The sequence below is a fragment of the Pleurodeles waltl genome, chromosome 2_2 (genome assembly GCF_031143425.1).
Source record: "Pleurodeles waltl isolate 20211129_DDA chromosome 2_2, aPleWal1.hap1.20221129, whole genome shotgun sequence".
NCBI lineage: Eukaryota > Metazoa > Chordata > Amphibia > Caudata > Salamandridae > Pleurodeles > Pleurodeles waltl.
This window is the reverse complement of record NC_090439.1, coordinates 786,373,777-786,394,070: the sequence shown is the minus strand read 5'-3', so window position 1 is coordinate 786,394,070 and position 20,294 is coordinate 786,373,777. Positions and strand designations below refer to the sequence as shown.

Below are 20,294 nucleotides of genomic sequence, written 5' to 3'. Positions count from 1 at the left end.
AATGTTAGTTACTACTCACCATGAGAAGGGGCTCTGGAGAGGTGGAGTTCCAAAGGGGCGGGTTCCAGTTCATAGGCAGGGCACTAGTCGAGGGTAGACACGGGTAGACCGTGTCTTCCCACTTTTATTTACAGGATGGACCACATCTACCCTGCCAAGAGGTTGGGCCCCATAAAAATATGCTAAGCTTGCCCAAGTGTAATTTTTAGACACTGGGACACATTCAGCACCATCTGCACGTTGTCTGCTTTTGTTTCGAGCAGCAACATTCAGGCGGGGTGGAAGCTTATCAGATTCCAGCTGGGCCCAAAACAAAGGCCGAAGTTAAGGGGCTTTTGTTGGAGTATCTTGGATGAGAGCTATCGGGAGTATCACACATAAATGCAATTGAGGGGAAACAAAGGCACACAGCTAGTCACTTCACAGTTAGTTAAGAGAGGCACACTTTTGACTTTGTTCAGTCCCTGTATATAAGACATATGCATGCACTGTAAGAACGTCAGATGTGTTGGTTTGCCCCAGTATTTACACAAATAACAATTTAAATGCCACTATTTTGTTTTATTTCTTTTATACTGCTACTCATCCAAATGTAGGGTGTCAGAGCCCTTAACATCACAGATGATTTACCAGGCACACAAAGATCTCTGCAACATGTGTTATAACCGCATAAAACATTTGAAAATGCAGACTTTGCAACCAATTAAGCAGAACATATTTACTTCCACGTGTCTCCTTGTTGCCAATTTCTTTGTGGCATGGTTCTAAAAAATAAATGTATAAGTTGAGGCCCAGATTTTGTGTTAGGATTGCATCACTTTTTTGGCACATACCTGACGCAAACTCTCATTTGTTAAATTTTGTAATGCGCTCAAACGTACTCATGTAGACCTACTAAACAGATGTGTGAGGTCTTAAGATCTGATATCACTTCCTGTGAGGTCATGGGCTGCGATGCCACTTCCTGTGATGTCATGTGCGGTGTCACGCACCGAGATGTCATGCACTGTGGAGTCACATGCCACAGTCACTTGCATACTGCAGACCTACCAACTTCAACAAAAACACAGTGTGAGGAGGCAGGGGATCCTAGGAGGGGACGTGGCCTCGAGCCAGGAAGCACCTAAGAGGCACTTTTGCCCCCACCCCGGTCCAAACCAAAAGGCTTGTTGAGGCTGCTGCCGATGTACTGTACTGTTTTCACACCAATTAATTGAACTCAGGAGTTAAAAGTCTCAGAAAACATGCTGAAAACAACTATTTACAGAGGGTTCAGCTTGTTTTTCCTGCCACCATGTGATATTGGGTTGTCATCGGGTGATCGTGTGATGGGAACCACTAACGTGTGTCACACAGTGGCACCATTGCAGTTGACAAGTCTGATACTGCCTAATTTAGTTAGTCCCCCCCCACACTTTCTTTTAGGACTTGTGCATTGTTCATAGGGGTGTCAATTTTATTGCTGGGGCCACTGCCGTACTAAAGACCAACTTTAGCTTCACTTACTTCTCTAAATTTATGGTCGGGAGGGTTGCGCCTCTGGCCTGGACACACAAAAGGGCCATAACTTTTTTAACTAAAAAGCCCCCAAAAAACCCTTCCACCTAAAAAGCACCTACAGAGGTAAAATATTCATCCTGGAAAAATATTGCTAACATGTAATTAAACAACCTGCTGAGGGAGTCCCATCCCATAATTGAAAGTGGCTTTGAACAAGTGTCAGCCAACTTTGCCGACTGTACTGATGCAGCACACCCAGCGAGCTCCCCTAAAAACTAGGACAAATCATAGGTCCTTGCCCTCCGCTCCATGGTATTAACAGGAACTCAGAAAGTTTGAACAGAAGTGCAGGTGCCAGAATCAACTCTGGAGACTAAACTATAGCCCCAACAAAAAAATGAAATATAAAGTCATGATTAAGGAATATAAAATACTAGAAGTATTTGCAGAAAAAAATTAAACAATGCAAAAAATTCCACTAAGGAACTTTTTAATACTGTTAAATCACTCTCCAGTTTGCAAAATAAAAACACTGCTACCCCTGAGCAATCATTGTAGAAAAAAATAGCTGATTGATTTTTTTCTAACTAAAGTTAATAACATTCTTGAAGTTCATCATTCTGCCGGTAAACTCTGAGACTCTTGTCGTTTGAGGCGTTATAGGAAGCTGCTGCCGCCAATCCAGAGCAAGGCCCATTAACACTCACTACCTTCACCCCTCTTAAAGAAGAGAAGGTGGCAAAATGAACTTAAACTTCCAATTCAGGTGCCCCATCGGATCCCTGCTACGAAGATGATTTCAGTCCATCTCACTGCACTCCTGAGTAAAATACTAATCCCCGGACACTTCCCACCAGCTTCTAAGAAATAATCCATAATGACACTCTTAAAAAAACCCTTGCTAGATCCCCACGAGGTAAAAAAAAAATACAGGCTGATTTATCAAAATTATGGGCTTTCTTGAAACTTCTAACTTCTTTGATCCATCGCAGGGCAGGTTTAGACCCAAACACTGCACGGAATCCGCTCTTGTGGAAGCCACAGAAGAAATTAGAGCCATTGTAGCCAATAGTGGTAAGGCGGCTGTTGGAAATGGCCCTTTTTGCAGGGTCATCCCCAGTCTTTTTTGCCTCCTTCGTCCTATTTTTTCAGACCTGTTTTTGTTGGCTTTAGGACTCTGGGCACTTTACCACTCATAACCAGTGCTAAAGTGCATATGCTCTATATGTAAAGTGTACTGTTGATTGGTTTATCCATGATTGGCATATTTGATTTACTGTTAAGTCCCTAGTAATGTGCACTAGAGGTGCCCAGGGCCTGTAAATCAAATGCTACTAGTGGGCCTGCAGCACTAGGTTGTGCCACCCACAGTGGTAGCCCTGTAAACATGGCTCAGACCTGCCACTGCAGTGTCTGGGTGCTCAGTTTTAAACTGCCAATTCGACTTGGCAAGTGTACCCACTTGCCAGGCCTAAACCTTCCCTTTTACTACATGTAAGACACCCCTAAGGTAGGCCCTAGGTAGCCCCATGGGCAGGGTGCAGTGTATGTTTAAGGTAGGACATATACTAGTGTGTTTTATATGTCCTAATGGTGAAATACTGCCAAATTCAGTTTTCACTGTGTAAGGCCTATCTCTCTCATAGGTTAACATGGGGGCTGCCTTTAAATATCCTTAAAGCGCAGATTCAATTTGAGAGCAGATAAAAATGTGGAGTTTACGGTCTCTGAACTCACAATTTACCTCTTTTAGTGAAGTTGGTTTTTAAATTGTGCGTTTGAAAATGCCACTTTTAGAAAGTAGGTATTTTCTTGCTTATACCATTCTGTGACTCTGCCTGTTTGTGGATTGTTTGTCTGCGTCAGTTTGACAGTTGGTCTGTTTTGCACCTCTCTAGACAGTGACACAACAGGGGGTGGGGGTGTCCTGCATATCCTGATGAGCCATCTGAGCTAGAGAGGAGGGAGGAGTGGTCGTTCACACCTGAAAGGACTGTGCCTGCTTTCATACAATGCAGTCTCCGACTCCCTGGTGTGCGTCTGGGGCCTGGCCTGGACAAGGAAGGATCTTGCAAACACTTGAGACTTTGCTTTGAAGTTTGCCAACTTCAAAGGCAGAACTTGGTACAAGAAGAAGACCCAAAACCCCAGACTTTTAGAATCGTTCTAGAATCAAGAGGAACCTCTGCCCAGGAGAAGAGCTGAAGGAGGAGTACTGTCCCTATGCTGTGTTGCTTTGCTGGACTGGCCTGCAGTTGCTGCTTCTGCCTGAAGAGTGTAAAGGGTGAACTTTGCTGCGTGTCCTGCTTGAGAAAGTTCTCCAAAGGCTTGGGGTAAAGCTTGCCTCCTGTCGGAAGTCTCAGGGACACCTAAGACTTCAGTTTCCTCAACCTGCAGCACTGCGAACTGTGTGTTTTGTGCTGTTCAAGAGGAGAAACCACAGCGACGCTGCCAACGCCGCCACTGCCCTGCACCGTGAGCTGCCGACGCCACACAGAGTCGCATTGCCCCGCTTCACTCCGCGACCCTTGTCTCCCCGACGCCATCATCGGACGACTTCACCAAGCCGCTGCTCGCACTGCGACCAGTGGGCCCCGCACTCTGGCATCGCCTGCTCACACCGCAGCCTGGGCATCCTCGATGACGCTGCTCCTGCTGACACCGGTGCCGCTGCCTGCACCATGGCCTGTGGACACCGCTTGTGAGGCACACAAAGCACCGTCCCGTCCTGCACCGCAGCCCCGGTCCACCGACGCCAACACCATTGACTCCTGTGTCATCACCAGGTATCCTGCCTGCACCGTGGCCTGTGGACACCATACGTGAGGATGAAGAAGCACCGTCCCGTCCCGCACAGCTGGCTTGGGCCCCCCGATGACATCGCTTCAGCAACAACGATGCCACTGCCTGTACCGTGAACTGTGGACACCGCACGTCGCCCCGCCCCGCTTCACACCGCAGCCCTGGTCTCACCGACGCCGCTGGATGCCGTCACCGAGCCCCTGCCTGCACCGTGACCTGTGGGCACCAAACATCGCATCGTCCCGCTTCGCACCGCAGCACCGATGCCATCCACGCCGGCGCACCTGACATCATCAGCCTGGAGTTCGATCTGCAACATGTGTGACCTCAAGGGCCCGACGACTCCTGCACCGACTCTGGAACAGACACCGCGACGTCAGAGACGCCGCTCTCCGGAGCTCACCCCGAGGATCATGACGCCCTGCAAATCCAAGGTACTGTTTACAAGTCTTCCCGACACCGTAGCACGCCCGCAACTCTGTGGCCGGCCTGAACTGTTGGTTATGCTGATCACGACGCGGTGACAGCCCCAGGTAGAGCTATCAACTTCAAGGAACTACATTTTGGAGCAAATCTTGCAGAACTGATTTTTTTTTTTTTTACTGTATGTTGGATTTTTATCGTATTTGATCTTGTTTTATATAGATAAATATTGGCTATTCTTCTAAAACTGGTGTGGTGTCCTTTTGTATTGTTTTCACTTATTACTGTGTGTTATGTGCAAATGCTTTACACGTTGCTTCTGAGATAAGCCTGACTGCTCGTGCCAAGCTACCGAGGGGGTGAGCGGGTATCTCCCTTATCCGGACTAGAGTGAGGGTCCCTACTTGGACAGGGTGCAAACCGACTGCCAACTACAGACCCCATTTCTAACACTGGTTATCAGCAGTGAGGATAGGACTCGCATTTGCACTTGATCCACAGTGATTGGTGTACACTACTACCATGTCGCAGACCACTACGTACCACATACTGTGTTTTTCCTTTTTGTTCTCTGGCGTTCTCCTAGAGATATTGTGATATTTTTGGACTCTGTTTTTTGGTTGTGAGGCCTTTCCAGAATGGAAGTCAACTTCTGACACCTGAATTACTACACGTTGAGGGAGCTAAAGGTTTTCTGCAAGGAAAGGGGGCTGGCTGTGAAGAGAAGGTTCCTGAGATGGGTGTTTGAGACCCCCCTGTTTCAGTATGAGATGAAACGCTGGGAAGCAGCCATACCAGATCGTTCCGAGGAGGAGGACTACTCTGATGAGGAAAGGGAACCGGAGAGATAGGAATGGCTCCTAGCTCAGGAGCAGTGGATGAGAGAGCAGGACGAACAGCTCGAGAGAGCTGAGGCTAAGAGAGCCTTAGCCAAGAAAACAGAAATGTTGGCAGCTCAAGAGCTGAGCTGGGAAGAGCTGAAGCTGAAAGCCATGAGGCTGAGTCCAGTTCAGATGGTGGCAGCAAAAATCTTGTATCCAGTGCAGTTGAAGAAGTGCACATGCCCAGAGACTTGGTGCCCTACTTGAAGGAGGGGGTTAACACACACCAGAAGCTCCAGTGATGCACAGGGTCCCTGAGAACTGGCATGGGGAGTCATATTCCTAGTGACAGGAGGGACACTCTAGTGGCTCTAGGTGAGAGTTACAGGGAGAGGGGATCCCCCCTGGTAGAAGTCCTGGTTATGGAGTGTGGAGACATCCCAAAAGAGTGTGGGTTGAGTGTCAGGTATTGTCTCACCAGTCTCAGGAGGGTGATGTAGGATACTTTTTCAAGGCTGAGTCACTGGATGGTTGGGTGAAGGGTAGTTTGGTTAATTCATGTGAGGAGCTGAGTGATGCAATTGCTGGAGGGCATATATCTAGTCCTTATTTTCCAGAGCTACGCCAACACCAGGTGGAGTGCGAGTTCTCTGACCCTAGGGAACGTACACTGGAGGCAGACCTCTTGGTGAGTACCAGAGTCTGAAGAGGCATTTGGGGGTGCTCCTGAGGGGAGTGGTCTAGGTATTTCCCAACCAGGTGAGGTGGGAAAGGATTGTAGTGTCCCAGGTAAGTCCCAGTGTAGTGGGATGGGTGAGGGATCCCATGTCCAGTCTCTGAGGAGAGGGAAAGGGGTTGGGCTGAGGCCCAGGGTTGGGCTGAGGCCCAGGGTGCCCGAGATCCAGTCCCAGGTCCTGGAGGGTTTCATGAGGGAATGCCAGGAAGGGAGCCTAGCCTGTGCTGTAGGGCCGTCTGCTGCGGGTGACCCCCATAGTGTCAGGAGAATTTGGGCGGGGCGGCTGTAGCCAGCATCCCACCAGTTCTGGTGTCTGGCAGTACCACTCCTAGTGAGGGGGTTCAGAAGTCCAGACAGAGGGTTGAGAGGGGGTTGCGGACCCCAGTGAAGAACCTGGAGGGTCAGGGGTTAGCTCTAAGGTCAGAGCACCCCAGGAATGACCTTGGTGAGACCATTTCGAGTTGTGGGGAATCCAGACTCTGTGAGATGGGCAGAGGTCAGGAGACCTGCGCCAGCCAGACTTTTGTGTGGCCCTTGGGGAAGGTGTTTCCCTTGTGGGGGATAGGTGTGCCCCCAGGATGTCCTGGTACGCCAGGCAATGGTTCAACCACAGGGTGGTGACTCTGGGTTGGATGATCAGGTTCAGGAGGAAAACTATGACCTGATGGGGAGTAGGTGTGCTCCCCAGGAAATCCTGGGTTGCCAGGCAGTGGTCCAGTCTGAGGGTACAGACCCTAGACTCGAGGATCAGGTACAGAAGGTAAACCCTGACCTGAAAATGGGGGGGGGGGAGGAGGTTTGCCCAATCAACTCCCTGGTGTGACTTTTAGAGGTACTCTCTATAATGGGGGGAGGGGTGCAGAACCCTGGGAGTAGGGGCATGGGAGGGAGAGACTCACCCCTGACCCCAGTTCAATCTAAGGGTACAGACCCTGGATTGAAGGGCCAGGGTGTCCCCCCTAACCTGAAGGGAGGGGCTTCTGCTAACAGTGCCTCTACCGTGTTGTCTTCTGGGAAGGCCACTCCTAGTTGGGGAGTGCAGGACCCCAGAAGGGGTGGGAAGCCTCGCCCCTGGTCAAACCTGGAGGTACAGACCCCAGGTTGGAAGACCAAATGCAGGTTAACATCCCTGCACTGGTGGGAGAATTGTGCAGGACTGCTTCTACAAGCAACCTGACAATTCTGGACTCTGAGGGTGCCGCTCCTAGGGGGAGGGTACAGAGCCCCAGAGGGAATGACCAGGGTCAGGCTGTCATCCCTGACCTGGTGGAAGGGAGAGTGGTCACAGGGTGCCAGGCACCTGGGGCTACCGCTCCCCACTCTCCGCAGTCACAGTGGTTGGAGAGCCATGAGAGGCCTGGAGCCTGGCTCTAATCCCTGACAGCTGTCAGTGGCCACTGTGTCCTGGTGGAAAGAGTTGCCCCTGGGAGGGGGGGGGATAAGATTCACACCCCGGGGGTGGAGTGGGCAACACCACTGTGTTGGCCCTGGTGTTCCGATCTGGCCCCTGGGATATATCTGTGAGCAAAGTAAGGTTAGGTGCTGCACAGATGGTATCTGCAGGTGAGGAGAAAGGTTCCCCAAGGCTTAGCTTAGTGGGCCCTGATAGTATGGACAGAGGGATCCAACTGGAGTCTGGAAGGTGTAGAACTGGAACATGCCCCTGCTGTTGTGGGCCTGGGTTCCTGTTCTATCACCCCAATCAGGGAAATTCATCCAGGTATTGATTGTTCTTCCCTTGTTTTTAGGCTGGTGGGGGATTGTGTTGGAAATGGCCCTTTTTGCAGGGTCATCCCCAGTCTTTTTGCCTCCTTCCTCCTATTTTTCTGGCCTGTTTTTGTTGGCTTTAGAACTCTGGGCACTTTACCACTGCTAACCAGTGCTAAAGTGCATATGTTCTCTGTGTAAAGTGTACTGTTGATTGGTTTATCCATGATTGGCATATTTGATTTATTGGAAAGTCCCTAGTAAAGTGCACTAGATGTTCCCAGGGCATGTAAATCAAATGCTACTAGTGGGCCTGCAGCACTGGTTGTTCCACCCACAGTAGAAGCCCTGTAAACATGGGAAACATGACCCCATTTCTAATAGCAGCCTTGATCTGACTTGATTTTTCAGCGATGTTCAATACGGTCAATTACTCTATTCTAATCGACTGGCTTGAATGCATCAGCATCAAGGGTCTGGCACTAGAATTGCTCAGCTCCTTTTTGTCCAACACAGAGCAAGTTGTTGCTCTGGAGGACTTTACCTCAGACCCCTTCATACTCCCTTGCGGGATCCTCCAGGGATCCTCGCTTAGTTCCCCTCTTTTCAAAGCGTATGTCACCCTTCTAACTGAACTTATTCCCAGTCCTTTCCTATGCTGACAACACCAAGATAGTAGTGTCAGTCTCTCCTAACCCGGAAAAAGTAGCCAAACAATTTAACATCTACATGTGTAACATCATTTACTGGATGCAGATTTCTTTTTATTAAATTACATTTTGAGCAGACCGAGGTGTGATTTTTGGAATACTCCCTGGTGGCCCCCGGATCTAGGGTCGCTTCTAGTCCAAAAAGCAAATACTTTAGGGGTCATTTTTGACATCAAACAAGCATTCGCTGATCACATCAATCGGGTTGCATCTTCTTGCTCCCTCACATTAAAAATCTTAAAGAAAATCCTACCTTTTCTACCCTCAGAGCTGCAGAAAACTGTATTAGCTCTTGTAATCTCAAAACTAGATTACTACAATGCTTTTAATGTAGGTACCCAGCAGCACCTACAAAACAAACTACAGACTCTCTAAAAATGCAGCAGCCCAAGTGTTGATGAACCTTCCCAAATTTAGCTCAATCTTACAAACCATTCTTGATCTGCGTTGGCTACCAATTAGGGAGTGGATCAAATTCAAAGCCTTGGGCTGGGCCCATAAGATTCGCCCTCTCTGTTCCCAAAAGATTTTTAAATGGTATGCACTGACTCCAAACTTGTGGTCGACCGCGGCGAGAATAGTAGCGATCCCCAGAGTAAAAGGGCTCACTGGGGCGGAAGAAGTTTCTCCCATTCCACACGCAAATGGTGGAATGACCAGCTGCCTGACCATCTCAATACCTAGCCAAATCTCTTAAACTTCACAAAACAACTAAAAACCTATTTTCCCCCCATTGCTAACCAGCCCTTTAGTAGCCCTTTTCTCCTTAGGACCCAGTTTCGACGTCAATCGGCATTCGCGCTCCACAAATTATTAATGTTAACAGTTCTCTTCCTCCTCGGAAGCCAAACTATCAATGCCAGCTGCCCATCACTCTGTCTACAGGAGGAGGCAACTTAACCATGTATTTTTCTTTGTGCGTCAAAATAACTACCAGTGCCCACAGGCTGCTATAATGTATTCAGATAAAGCGCGGAAACCCATTACTACAGAGCCCAGGAGAGTGAATGAGAAGAGACATACATAATGGAAACACTTCTCAAGCGACAAAAGAACAGAGGGCAGCCGAAAACACTGTTTGAAAACGGAGCTATGTTTGAACTGTGACCCACTGTCCTAAAACTGAACAACTTTCCGCCAGTATTGCATAGGTGCTACGGTACTTATTTATTTATGCCGGTGATACCGTCCACTTTCGTATAAAACTATACACATACAATCGTGCAACCTCAGCAACTAACTCACTTAAGTCCTATTAGCATCAGGAAGCACAACAATGCTAGGATTGAAAAGGAAAATCCTTATATCTCAACAGAAACACATAATTCCTTGCAGAAAAACGAATTTTATCATCCCTGAACATTACACTACAACTTGAATCAAAGACGTTTCGAACAGATTCGTTTTACCAGTGCAGTAGGTATAGTTTCACTGCCAAAGAATAACACGACTTTCAGTGAAGCTATCTTCTTGATTTTGCCTAAATGATTTACATTCTATCTATTCGTTGATGTGTCAAAAAATTCTACACGAAAACCGATGGTCTCTATAAATAATCTTACCGTGTCGACCTTACGTTGGACTCAAAAGGGCAAAACTGTATTACTATTTTTTTCACCGATTTCAGCACCAACCCGCCCTTGGACGCGGCCATCTTGCTTTGCTCCCTGATCTGTCACCTTCTCCGACAGTAGCCAATCAAAATGTACAACTACATATCCCAGCAGGCATTTAAAATAAAGTGCTGCACACGACCGGTATTAAATGACAACCCTATCAAGGGATTTGTAGTCCACTGCTCGAATAAGCCCGAAACTATATTAAACCAGTTGAACGAAAATGTTCATTATAGTTGGAGATATTAACGAGTGACCAGGTGCGTTTACGGTATATTCCAGCAGAAGGCACTAATTCCCGAACATGGAATCGTGTTAAATCTTCTTAAATGTAAATGTAAATAATATTAAAAGTATCCTATACGCGAGCCTTGTGCAAACATGCTGATAGACCCGAATCAGGCGAAAGACTACATTTTTGAAGCTAGAAATGTATTTTGGTTGTCTCCCGCTTAAAATTGCCTCTATTTCAATAGCGGTTAGTGAGGGAAATACAGTCTCGTGATTATGTTTTTTAAATTGACAAGTGTTTCTTAGCCCTTCCTCGGTTATCCCTTTGTCTTCATTGTTGTGATCTACAGTTGTTGTGTGCGTACGTACATTCTGTGTGTGTACGTACATTCCTTGATGTAATGTATGACCGGTGACACAAGGGAATTCCATTGTCCATGACGCTGGAGTTCCCTTTGAGTCAGTTGAGCCTGGACGCACAGCTGATCAGACCTGTTCCCTCATCCTACTGTCTTACTTAATAAAGGAACAACCAGCGCTCACCGTGGTTCCTGTCTTACTTCCACTGTCACCACTTCAACCTGGCGACGAGGATGGGATGGAAGAGTAGCAGTGTGGTGGTACGACTACGAGCATTTTACCTCACTTCAACCAGCGTTTACTGGTGGTGATCTATTGCTCCATTCGTCGTTGTGGAGAAGGGTATTTCCGAATGTTTCTTTTTTTTTATTTTCTTCCATTGTTGCATTTTTGGACTCTGCTCTTATTCTGCATACGCGCTCCTTACTAGACACGCGGCGTGAGCGGAAACTGTTGACCTCCCCGGCGCGAGCTGTTCAACGTGCATTCTATAGCTGCATGCGCTTGTCCCGTGCGTCCTGGAAGAGTCAAAGCGTCTCCACGGGAACAGAGACGCAACACATGCCACGCAGCTCAACGCGCATTGGAGTGTCACATGCGCTCGTCTGCATGTTAGAGATGCGTTTCCAAGGAAACGGACACTAACATCTGACGCGTTATCTAGCGTCATCTCTAGAAGATTGGAGCGTCTCCATAGGAACTGCAGCACGGCGCTACCACGTGCAAGTGAAGCGTCTCCAGGGAAACGGAGACGCTCTGCACGTTGTTGCGCCGATTTTCCTTTAAAAAAAAAAAAGGAAAGAGAGAAGAACATTTTTTTTTTTGAGGGAGCAGGACTGAAGAATTATTACAGCCAGTACTACATATTTTGGTCATTGCACTACTTCACCGGGACTCTGCATCTAGGCGCGGGTGACATGGCGCAGCCTAATTTTACTATTATTCCCCCACAAGCATTTTGGGCTGCAGGAAGTGACCCACCTGTTAAATGGTCAGAATGGAAAGACTATTTCTTGAATTATATAGGTGCCATTGATATAGAAAATAAAATGCCTGCGGAACAGAAGAAAAGACTCTTACTACATTCGTTAGGGCCATTTGGTTTGAAAACATACAATAAGATGCAGAAAAGTTCTGAGAGTGGAGATGGATGTGTTTTTAATGCGGCTATGCAAGATCTTGACAAATATTTTGCGCCAAGGGTTTGTGTTGGAATTACTCGCTACAAGTTTTTCCAAAGAAAGCAAGAGAAAGGGGAGTCTGTGGATGACTATGTAGCGGACTTAAAGAAATTAGCCCTTGATTGCAAGTTTGGTTCAATATATGATGACCTGATAAGGGATCAAGTAGTTATGCATAGCAACAATCAATCCATCCAGGAAAAATTATGGATAAATGGTGATTCCCCGCTAGAGGAGATAGTAGCCATTGTGAGGAAGGCGGAAATTTCAGAGAGATGTGTCTCTGACTTAAAGGCAACAGAGAAAGGTGTCGACAATGTTTACAAACTGACTAGCCGTAGAATGTTGAAGGAACATAGGACCTCACAATTTGTGGTCCTAAATCTCTGTTCCCCTGCGCACCGCGTCTCCCCCTCGCCGCCCGTTTCCCGCCGCCGCGTCCCGTAGCTCCGCCCCCTCGCACCCCATTGGCCGCCCCGCTCCCACCTCCCAGCTGCTCCTCCCTCCCTCTCCCACTCATATGGAGGCCGCGCAGCGGTAGAGAGAGCGACCTCTGACCCTGTTTACCAGGCAGGTCGCTCCCCTCACCGCCACGCAGCCCCTGTGAGACCGCTGACCGCTGCTTTATTCCTGTGTCCTTTTGCTGCCTTGTACTGCTCCCCTCACCTTTTTCTGCCCAGTTTGTGTTCCTAAATCTCTGTTCCCCTGCGCACCGCGTCTCCCCCTCGCCGCCCGTTTCCCGCCGCCGCGTCCCGTAGCTCCTCCCCCCTCGCACCCCATTGGCCACTCCGCTCCCACCTCCCAGCTGCTCCTCCCTCCCTCTCCCACTCATATGGAGGCCGCGCAGCGGCCGCGCGCAGCGGAAGTGCCGCTGGCGCGCCGAAGGCAAGCCCGTCTGCGCCTGGCCCGCGCCCAGCGCCAGACCCCCTGGCCCCCGCAGAGGCCAGCCCACCCGCAAGACCTACAACACCGCCACTCTCATCGCAATCAACACCGGCCGGATCCCCGGCTGCTGCAGAGCCACCCCTAGACGCACCCACGGGCCCTTCACCTGCCAATCCTGCAAGTTCTCCTGCATTCAGACACGGACCGCACCCGCCAAGCCAAGCACCAGCAGCAACCACCTGAAGTGCATCCTGCTCAACACCCGCTCTATCCACAGACACGCCGTGGAACTCTGGAACCTGCTCGACACCACATCTCCAGACGTCGCCTTCCTCACAGAAACCTGGATGAACGCCTCCTCAGCGCCCGACATCGCCATCCCGGACGGATACAAGATCACCCGGAGGGACCGCGTCAACCAGACAGGAGGAGGCATCGCCATCGTCCACAAGAACACCATCCGCATCACGACCAACTTCGACGACACCCTCACAGCCGCCGAACATCTCCACTTCCAGATACACACCGACCCCAAGACCACACTCAGAGGCACCCTCATCTACAGACCCCCAGGACCCCGCACACAATTCAGCGAAGACATCGCAGACTTCATCAGCCCACACGCCCTCCCCTCCGCTGACTACATCCTCCTAGGGGACCTCAACTTCCACCTGGAGAACAACAACGACAACAACACCACCACCGTGCTGGACAACCTCGCCAACCTCGGACTCAAGCAACTGGTGAACACCCCCACCCACTACGCCGGACACACGCTTGACCCAGTCTTCTCCCCCAGCAAGTACATCTCCTTCAGCCACTCCACCGGACTCCACTGGACAGACCACAGTTGCGTCCACTTCAGCTTCAGAAGAACCACGACTCACCACCACCCACAACAGGCTCCCCGCAGGAGCTGGAACAAGATCACCACCGACCAGCTCTCCACATCACTGAGCCAGAACCCTCCCGCCAGCTCAGCGGACCCCAACCAAGCAGCCAACAACCTCACACAGTGGATCACCAACTGCGCTGACAACATTGCACCTCTGAAAACCCATCCCACCAGGCCCAACAGCAAGAAAGCCTCCTGGTTCAACAACGACCTCAAGAACTCCAAGAAGAACTGCTGCACCCTCGAGAAAGCCTGGCGAAAAAACAGCATCGTCAAAGAGCTCTCCAACCCCAGCGCCGTAAACAACGACATCACTCCCTCACAAGACCTCTGCGACTCACTCGCCTCGTTCTTTCACCGCAAGATCGCCGACATACACAACAGCTTTGGCGCACAGACCACGCACCCAACCACCAAACCGACGCTCCCCAACACCACCCTCCGCGCCTGGACCCCGGTCAGCACCGAAGACACCATCCAGATGATGAACACCATCCATTCCGGTTCTCCAACCGACCCATGCCCCCACCACGTCTTCAACAAAGTCGACTCAGTCATCGCACCCCATCTCCGGGACATCATCAACTGCTCCTTCAACACCGCCACCTTCCCGGAGAGCTGGAAACATGCCGAACTCAGCGCCCTCCTGAAGAAACCATCAGCAGACCCCACCGACCTCAAGAACTACCGCCCCATCTCGCTCCTCCCGTTTCCTGCCAAAGTCATTGAGAAGACCGTCAACAGACAGCTACCCGCCTTCCTCGAGACTAATGGATCCCTCGACCACTCGCAGTCCGGCTTCCGAGCCAACCACAGCACCGAGACCGCCCTCATCGCAGCCACCGACGACATCCGAGCCCTGCTCGACAACGGGGAGACAGCGGCCCTCATCCTCCTGGACCTCTCCGCAGCGTTCGACACTGTCTGCCACCGCACCCTAGTGCAGCGCCTCAGCAACATCGGAATACAAGAGAAGGCACTAGAGTGGATCATCTCGTTCCTCGCCGGTAGAACCCAGAGAGTCCGCCTCCCCCCGTTCAGATCCGAGGCCACCGAAGTCAGCTGTGGCGTACCACAAGGATCATCACTCAGCCCCACCCTCTTCAACGTCTACATGAGCCCCCTCGCAGCCATCGCACGCCAACACAACCTCAACATCATCTCCTACGCCGACGACACCCAGCTGATCCTCTCCCTCACCAACGACCACCGCCAGAACCAACCTGCACGAAGGGATGAAAGACGTAGCCGAGTGGACACGGAAGTCCTCATCCTTGGATCATCACCCTCTGCCTGGGACGACTCCTGGTGGCCCCCTGCCCTGGGCAGCGCACCCAAACCAACGGACCACGCACGCAACCTGGGCTTCATCCTGGACTCCTCCCTCTCGATGACCAGACAAGTCAACGCCGTCTCATCATCATGCTTCAACATTCAACATCCTACGCATGCTCCGAAAGATCTTCCGATGGATCCCCACCGAAACCAGGAAGACGGTCACCCAGGCACTCGTCACCAGCCGACTGGACTACGGTAACACCCTCTACACCGGAACCACGGCCAAACTACAGAAAAGACTCCAATGCATCCAGAACGCCTCCGCACGCCTCATCCTTGACATCCCCCGTCACAGCCACATCTCCGGACACCTGAGAGACTTGCACTGGCTCCCCGTCAGCAAGAGAATCACGTTCCGTCTCCTCACCCACGCACACAAGGCCCTCCACGACCTGGGCCCCAGGTACCTCAACAACCGCCTGACCTTCTACACTCCCACCCGCCAGCTACGATCGACCAGCCACGCCCTCGCCGCCGTGCCACGCATTAGAAAAGCCACCATGGGAGGAAGATCCTTTTCCTACCTGGCAGCCAAGACTTGGAACTCCCTCCCCATCCACCTCCGCCTGACCCAAGACCACCTCTCCTTCAGGAAGCAACTCAAGACCTGGCTGTTCGAGCAGTAGCAGTCCCCCCTCCCCCAGCGCCTTGAGACCCTCCGGGTGAGTAGCGCGCTATACAAATTTCTTGATTGATTGATTGATTGACAAGGTAATGAAGGCGAGAGAAGGTGCTATAGATGTGACAGCAAGGAGCCCTAGGCATACGCTAAAACTTCCACCGTCACCACTTCAACAGTGACAGAGCATAAAGTTTAGTAATGTTTACGTGTCACAAATGTCATCAGAACGTGACAAGTTTAAGTTCATAAACATGAAAGAGTGAAAAACGAACGTAGAAAGCTGCATTTACACACATTTTAAATGTGAACTTTGCTTGTATTTCAAAGTTGACATTAGTGCCTTTCCAATTAAATCACATGCTAGAAAGTTAAAAGCTATGTTAAAATGTAACTTAGACTCTAGACTGGTACGATCTTGATTTTCTAATGATTAATGATAGATGTATGAGTTAAAAAATACGTTAAGAAATGAAAAATGCACTTCTCTGTTATATTTAATGTAATACAATAACGTTTTCCATTTATATGAAATGTTTTTTCCTTTACTGATGAAATAATAATAATGATGAATGGAAAAGTATGCATATTAAATGTGATTTACTAAAAGCATTAAGTAACTAGATTTTTATGGCTCTTATGTTAGCTTAAATGAAGCCTGCAGGGCTTTCATTTTGCAGTCATGTAAAAGTGTTGAATTATTTTTTCATTACATGAAGTCTTCTTTCAGATTTTGTTCTCATAAGAAGCAACACCTCATGTGTAAAAAGTCTATTGCTTAATTGTTGAGAACCCTACTCATTTGTCCTTGAGAACGTTGTAGTACAAGAACATGGACTGAATACGTATACCTTTGTTTCGAACTGTTTGGACTCACACAGAAATGAGACGATCCCGTGACAAACCAAACCTGGGAACTTCTCAAACTGTTGCAAACTGATGTCTGCCGATTGATTTTAATTGGATCATGCCCCTTTGTGTGACCTGAACTGATGTCAGTTGACCAATTGGAATGCTTTATGAAATTTGAAATTGGGACCGTTAGTCACTCTGTCTGCTATTTTTCTCTGAGCAGACACTCTCTTCAGCTGCTATCCTGATGCTTGCTGTCATTCTGCTGATGATTTGCTGATAAAGATTCTGTTGCGATGCTCGCGCACAGTGCTTCGCGCACAGTGTGTTTACACTGGGCACGAGCATCGCTAGGCAACGGGAGTTGGACGGAGGTTGAGGAAAGACAGTTGCGAAGACAACGCGCTTCGGATTTCCTGTATCGGGGTCGCATTTAACGTTACAATAAAAGCTTGTAAATCACATGAATTTCGTAACGTTATTCATCTCAACAAAATTGGCGACGAGTTATTAGCGACCCGAGGAAGAACCCACACATCCAGCAAGCACATTTCTTTACAGCTTGAGGCAGGATTTAAAGGAAGTTGTAGGACTCGATATTTTCATGCTGTTTTCAACAGGACTTGGTGATTGATGTAGCGGTAGGATTAAGACTTTGTTTATCAGTTGTTTTGTGCCAAGTAAACCAGACTGAAAATGTCTACACGCCGCATCTTACGTTTTCAGATTGTCTGACAGTGTCAAGCAAACAAGACTCTTGTGCTCTTGCGCAGGGCCTGCGCACGTTTGATTATTATTATTTTTTTCGTAAGTCCATCATTTTTTCAAACTTAGCGAACTTGCTGGATTAATATTTTCTCCTTTCCAAGGAAATATTTGTTGTAAAGTTGTTTCATCATAATTTTTGGTCATGGCTTCTGGAAATGCATGGAATCTTAGCGCTCCTGAGCCATTCTTGCCAAAAGATGGAGAAGCTACTCTAAGATGGGAGGAATGGCGAGAATATTTTGTAAACTACATTTCAACTTTTGAAGATGAAGAAGAACTTACTCCAGAAAAGAAGAAGAAAATTCTTTTACACTGTTTAGATGCAAAGGGTTTGAACATTTACAACAGTATTAACAAAAAAATTAGAGCACCTGAGCAAGGAGATGTTTTTAGCCATGCTCTTGAAGATCTCACAGAGTATTTTAGACCTGCCGTGTGCGTAGCTGTTGACCGATTTAAATTTTATCATAGGAAGCAACAATTTGAGGAATCTGTAGATGATTACGTTGCTGCACTCAAGAATTTGGCTTTGTCATGCAAGTTTGGTAATCTTCATGACGAACTCATTAGAGACCAAATTATAATGCACACTGCCAATCCACATATCCAAGAGAAACTTTGGTCTAGAGGGGAAGCACCGTTACGAGAGGTTATTGACATGGTCAAAAGCGCTGAACTCACTGGAAGATGCGCAAAGGCTGTTCTGCGCAGTGAGGAAAAATCATTTTCAAAGTTGGAAGACAATGCTCCTATTGCCATAGTCAAGAAAAACAATTAATTATCGTCTAAGAGAGTCCATTTCTATCAAGGGGAGAAAGATAATTCATTCCTGAAAGACAAAAAATTTTGTTTCAGATGTGGCAGCAAATCTCATCTGGCAAATGATAGGAAATGTCCGGCTCGGAATCAGAAGTGCTCAAACTGTGGTGTTTTGGGACATTTTGCCAAAGTGTGTTGCAGAAGGAAATTTGGTGGGGGTGACGCGAGTGTTAAATGTGTGAGGGAATGTGACAGCGGTTCATCGGAGGAGTCTGATTCTAATTTATGCATTCTTAATGTTGATGATAAGGTACAGAATGTTAAAAACAACATGAGTAGACCCTTATGCCATGTTACGATTGCTGGCATTGATATTTCGGTTGTTGCGGATTCTGGTTCTCCCTACACTATTCTGAATGAGGAGATTTGGCAACAATATTTTGAACCTTTTTTAGGTAATTGCTTTGAAAAAACTGACATTTCTCCAAAAACATTCACGGGTGAACCTATTAGAATGGTGGGTTACAGAAATTTGCTAATTGAATTTAAATGCAAACAAGCGTACGTATGTAGCGGTTTCTGGGCCGTCCGTTCTGGGTTGGAAGGACCAAGGAATGTTGGGTATTATTTTGAACCCCAGTAGTAGTACACCTGTGTCTATTGTACAACATACCGAAGATTTATCAGGAAATATTGCAAAAAAATTCCCCAATGTCTTTTCTGGCCAAATTGGAAAACTAAATGGTTTCCAACATAAAATACAAATGAAAGCTAATTCCACACCTTGTATTCACAAAGTCAGAAACATACCTGTTTCTGTGAGGGACCAAGTAGAAGAAGAACTTAAAAAACTTCAGTCAGATGGCATTATCGAACCCGTGGAATCCGCAGAATGGGTCGCACCTTTAGTTGTAGTTCAAAAAAAAAATGGCAATTTGAGACTCTGTGTGGATCTCAGAGATCTTAACAAGAATATTTTAATTGATCAATTTCCTTTGCCAAAAATAAACGAAATGTTAACTCGCACTAAAGGTATTAGATGGTTTTCTAGTATTGATCTTAAAGCTGCTTACCATCAGGTGCCTTTACATGCTGATAGTAGAAGTTTAACAACTTTTGTGACACCTGTTGGTTGTTACAGATTTAAAAGAGTACCTTTTGGGTTGGCTTCTGCAGCAGCTATGTTTCAGAGGTTAATGCACAAGGTATTATCGGACATAAAGGATGTACTGATTTTTCAGGACGACATTTTGATAATGGGGAAGGACAGAAATGAACATGATCGTAATTTAGATATTGTTTTGCATAGACTGAGCACACACGGTTTGACAGCAGAAATTGAAAAATGTAGATTTGCATTTAACAAAATTGATTATTTAGGTCATGAAATTTCAGATGCTGGTATTAAACCCAAATTGGAATTAGTTAATGCTGTCAAAAATGCCCCAAGACCTCAATCTAAAGATGATTTGAAAGCTTTCTTAGGATTGGCTGAATTTTACGCCAAATTCGTCCACAATTTCTCAGAAAAAACATATATTCTGCGTCAACTTCTTAAAACTAATGTTAAGTTTGTGTGGAGTGAGCCATGTGATGAAGCATGTGAGGTAATAAAGAATGATGTGGCTTATGCTCCACCACTTCATGGTTTTGACCCCATGTTGCAAAGTGTGGTCACAACGGATGCCAGTTCTAAAGGCATAGGTGCAACGTTATCCCAGATCGATGAAAAGGGAGTTGAATGGACCATAGCTTTTGCCTCGCGTTCGATTACATCGACTGAGGAAAGGTATTCTGTGATCGAGCGTGAGACACTTGCATGTGTTTGGGGTTTGGAACATTTCAGACAGTTCATTTGGGGTTTTCATGTGTTGTTAAGATGTGACCACAAACCGCTCACTAAAGTGTTGACAACAAAAGGGTTAATTTCAGCGTCACCACGTATAGCTCGTTTGTCGGTTAGACTTTTAGATTTCAATTACAGTGTACAATATGTTCCGGGAGTCAAAAATGTGGTGGCAGATTTTTTAAGCAGGATGCCTTTACCTGTTGTGTGTGATGAAGATACGGATATTGAACAGTTTACAGTAG

General features: G+C 47.8%; 1 protein-coding gene across 1 annotated transcript in view; it reads right to left on the bottom strand.

Moving 5' to 3' along the window:
- The window catches only part of MRPL53 (mitochondrial ribosomal protein L53), a 118,481-nt gene extending 108,087 nt beyond the window's left edge, over positions 1-10,394 (bottom strand). Inside the window, exon 1 of the mRNA XM_069220409.1 lies at positions 10,262-10,394. Coding sequence (XP_069076510.1) covers positions 10,262-10,353 — 92 coding nt within the window. The 5' untranslated portion in view covers positions 10,354-10,394. The remainder of the gene's footprint in view (positions 1-10,261) is intronic.
- Between the last annotated feature and the right edge of the window lie 9,900 nt (positions 10,395-20,294).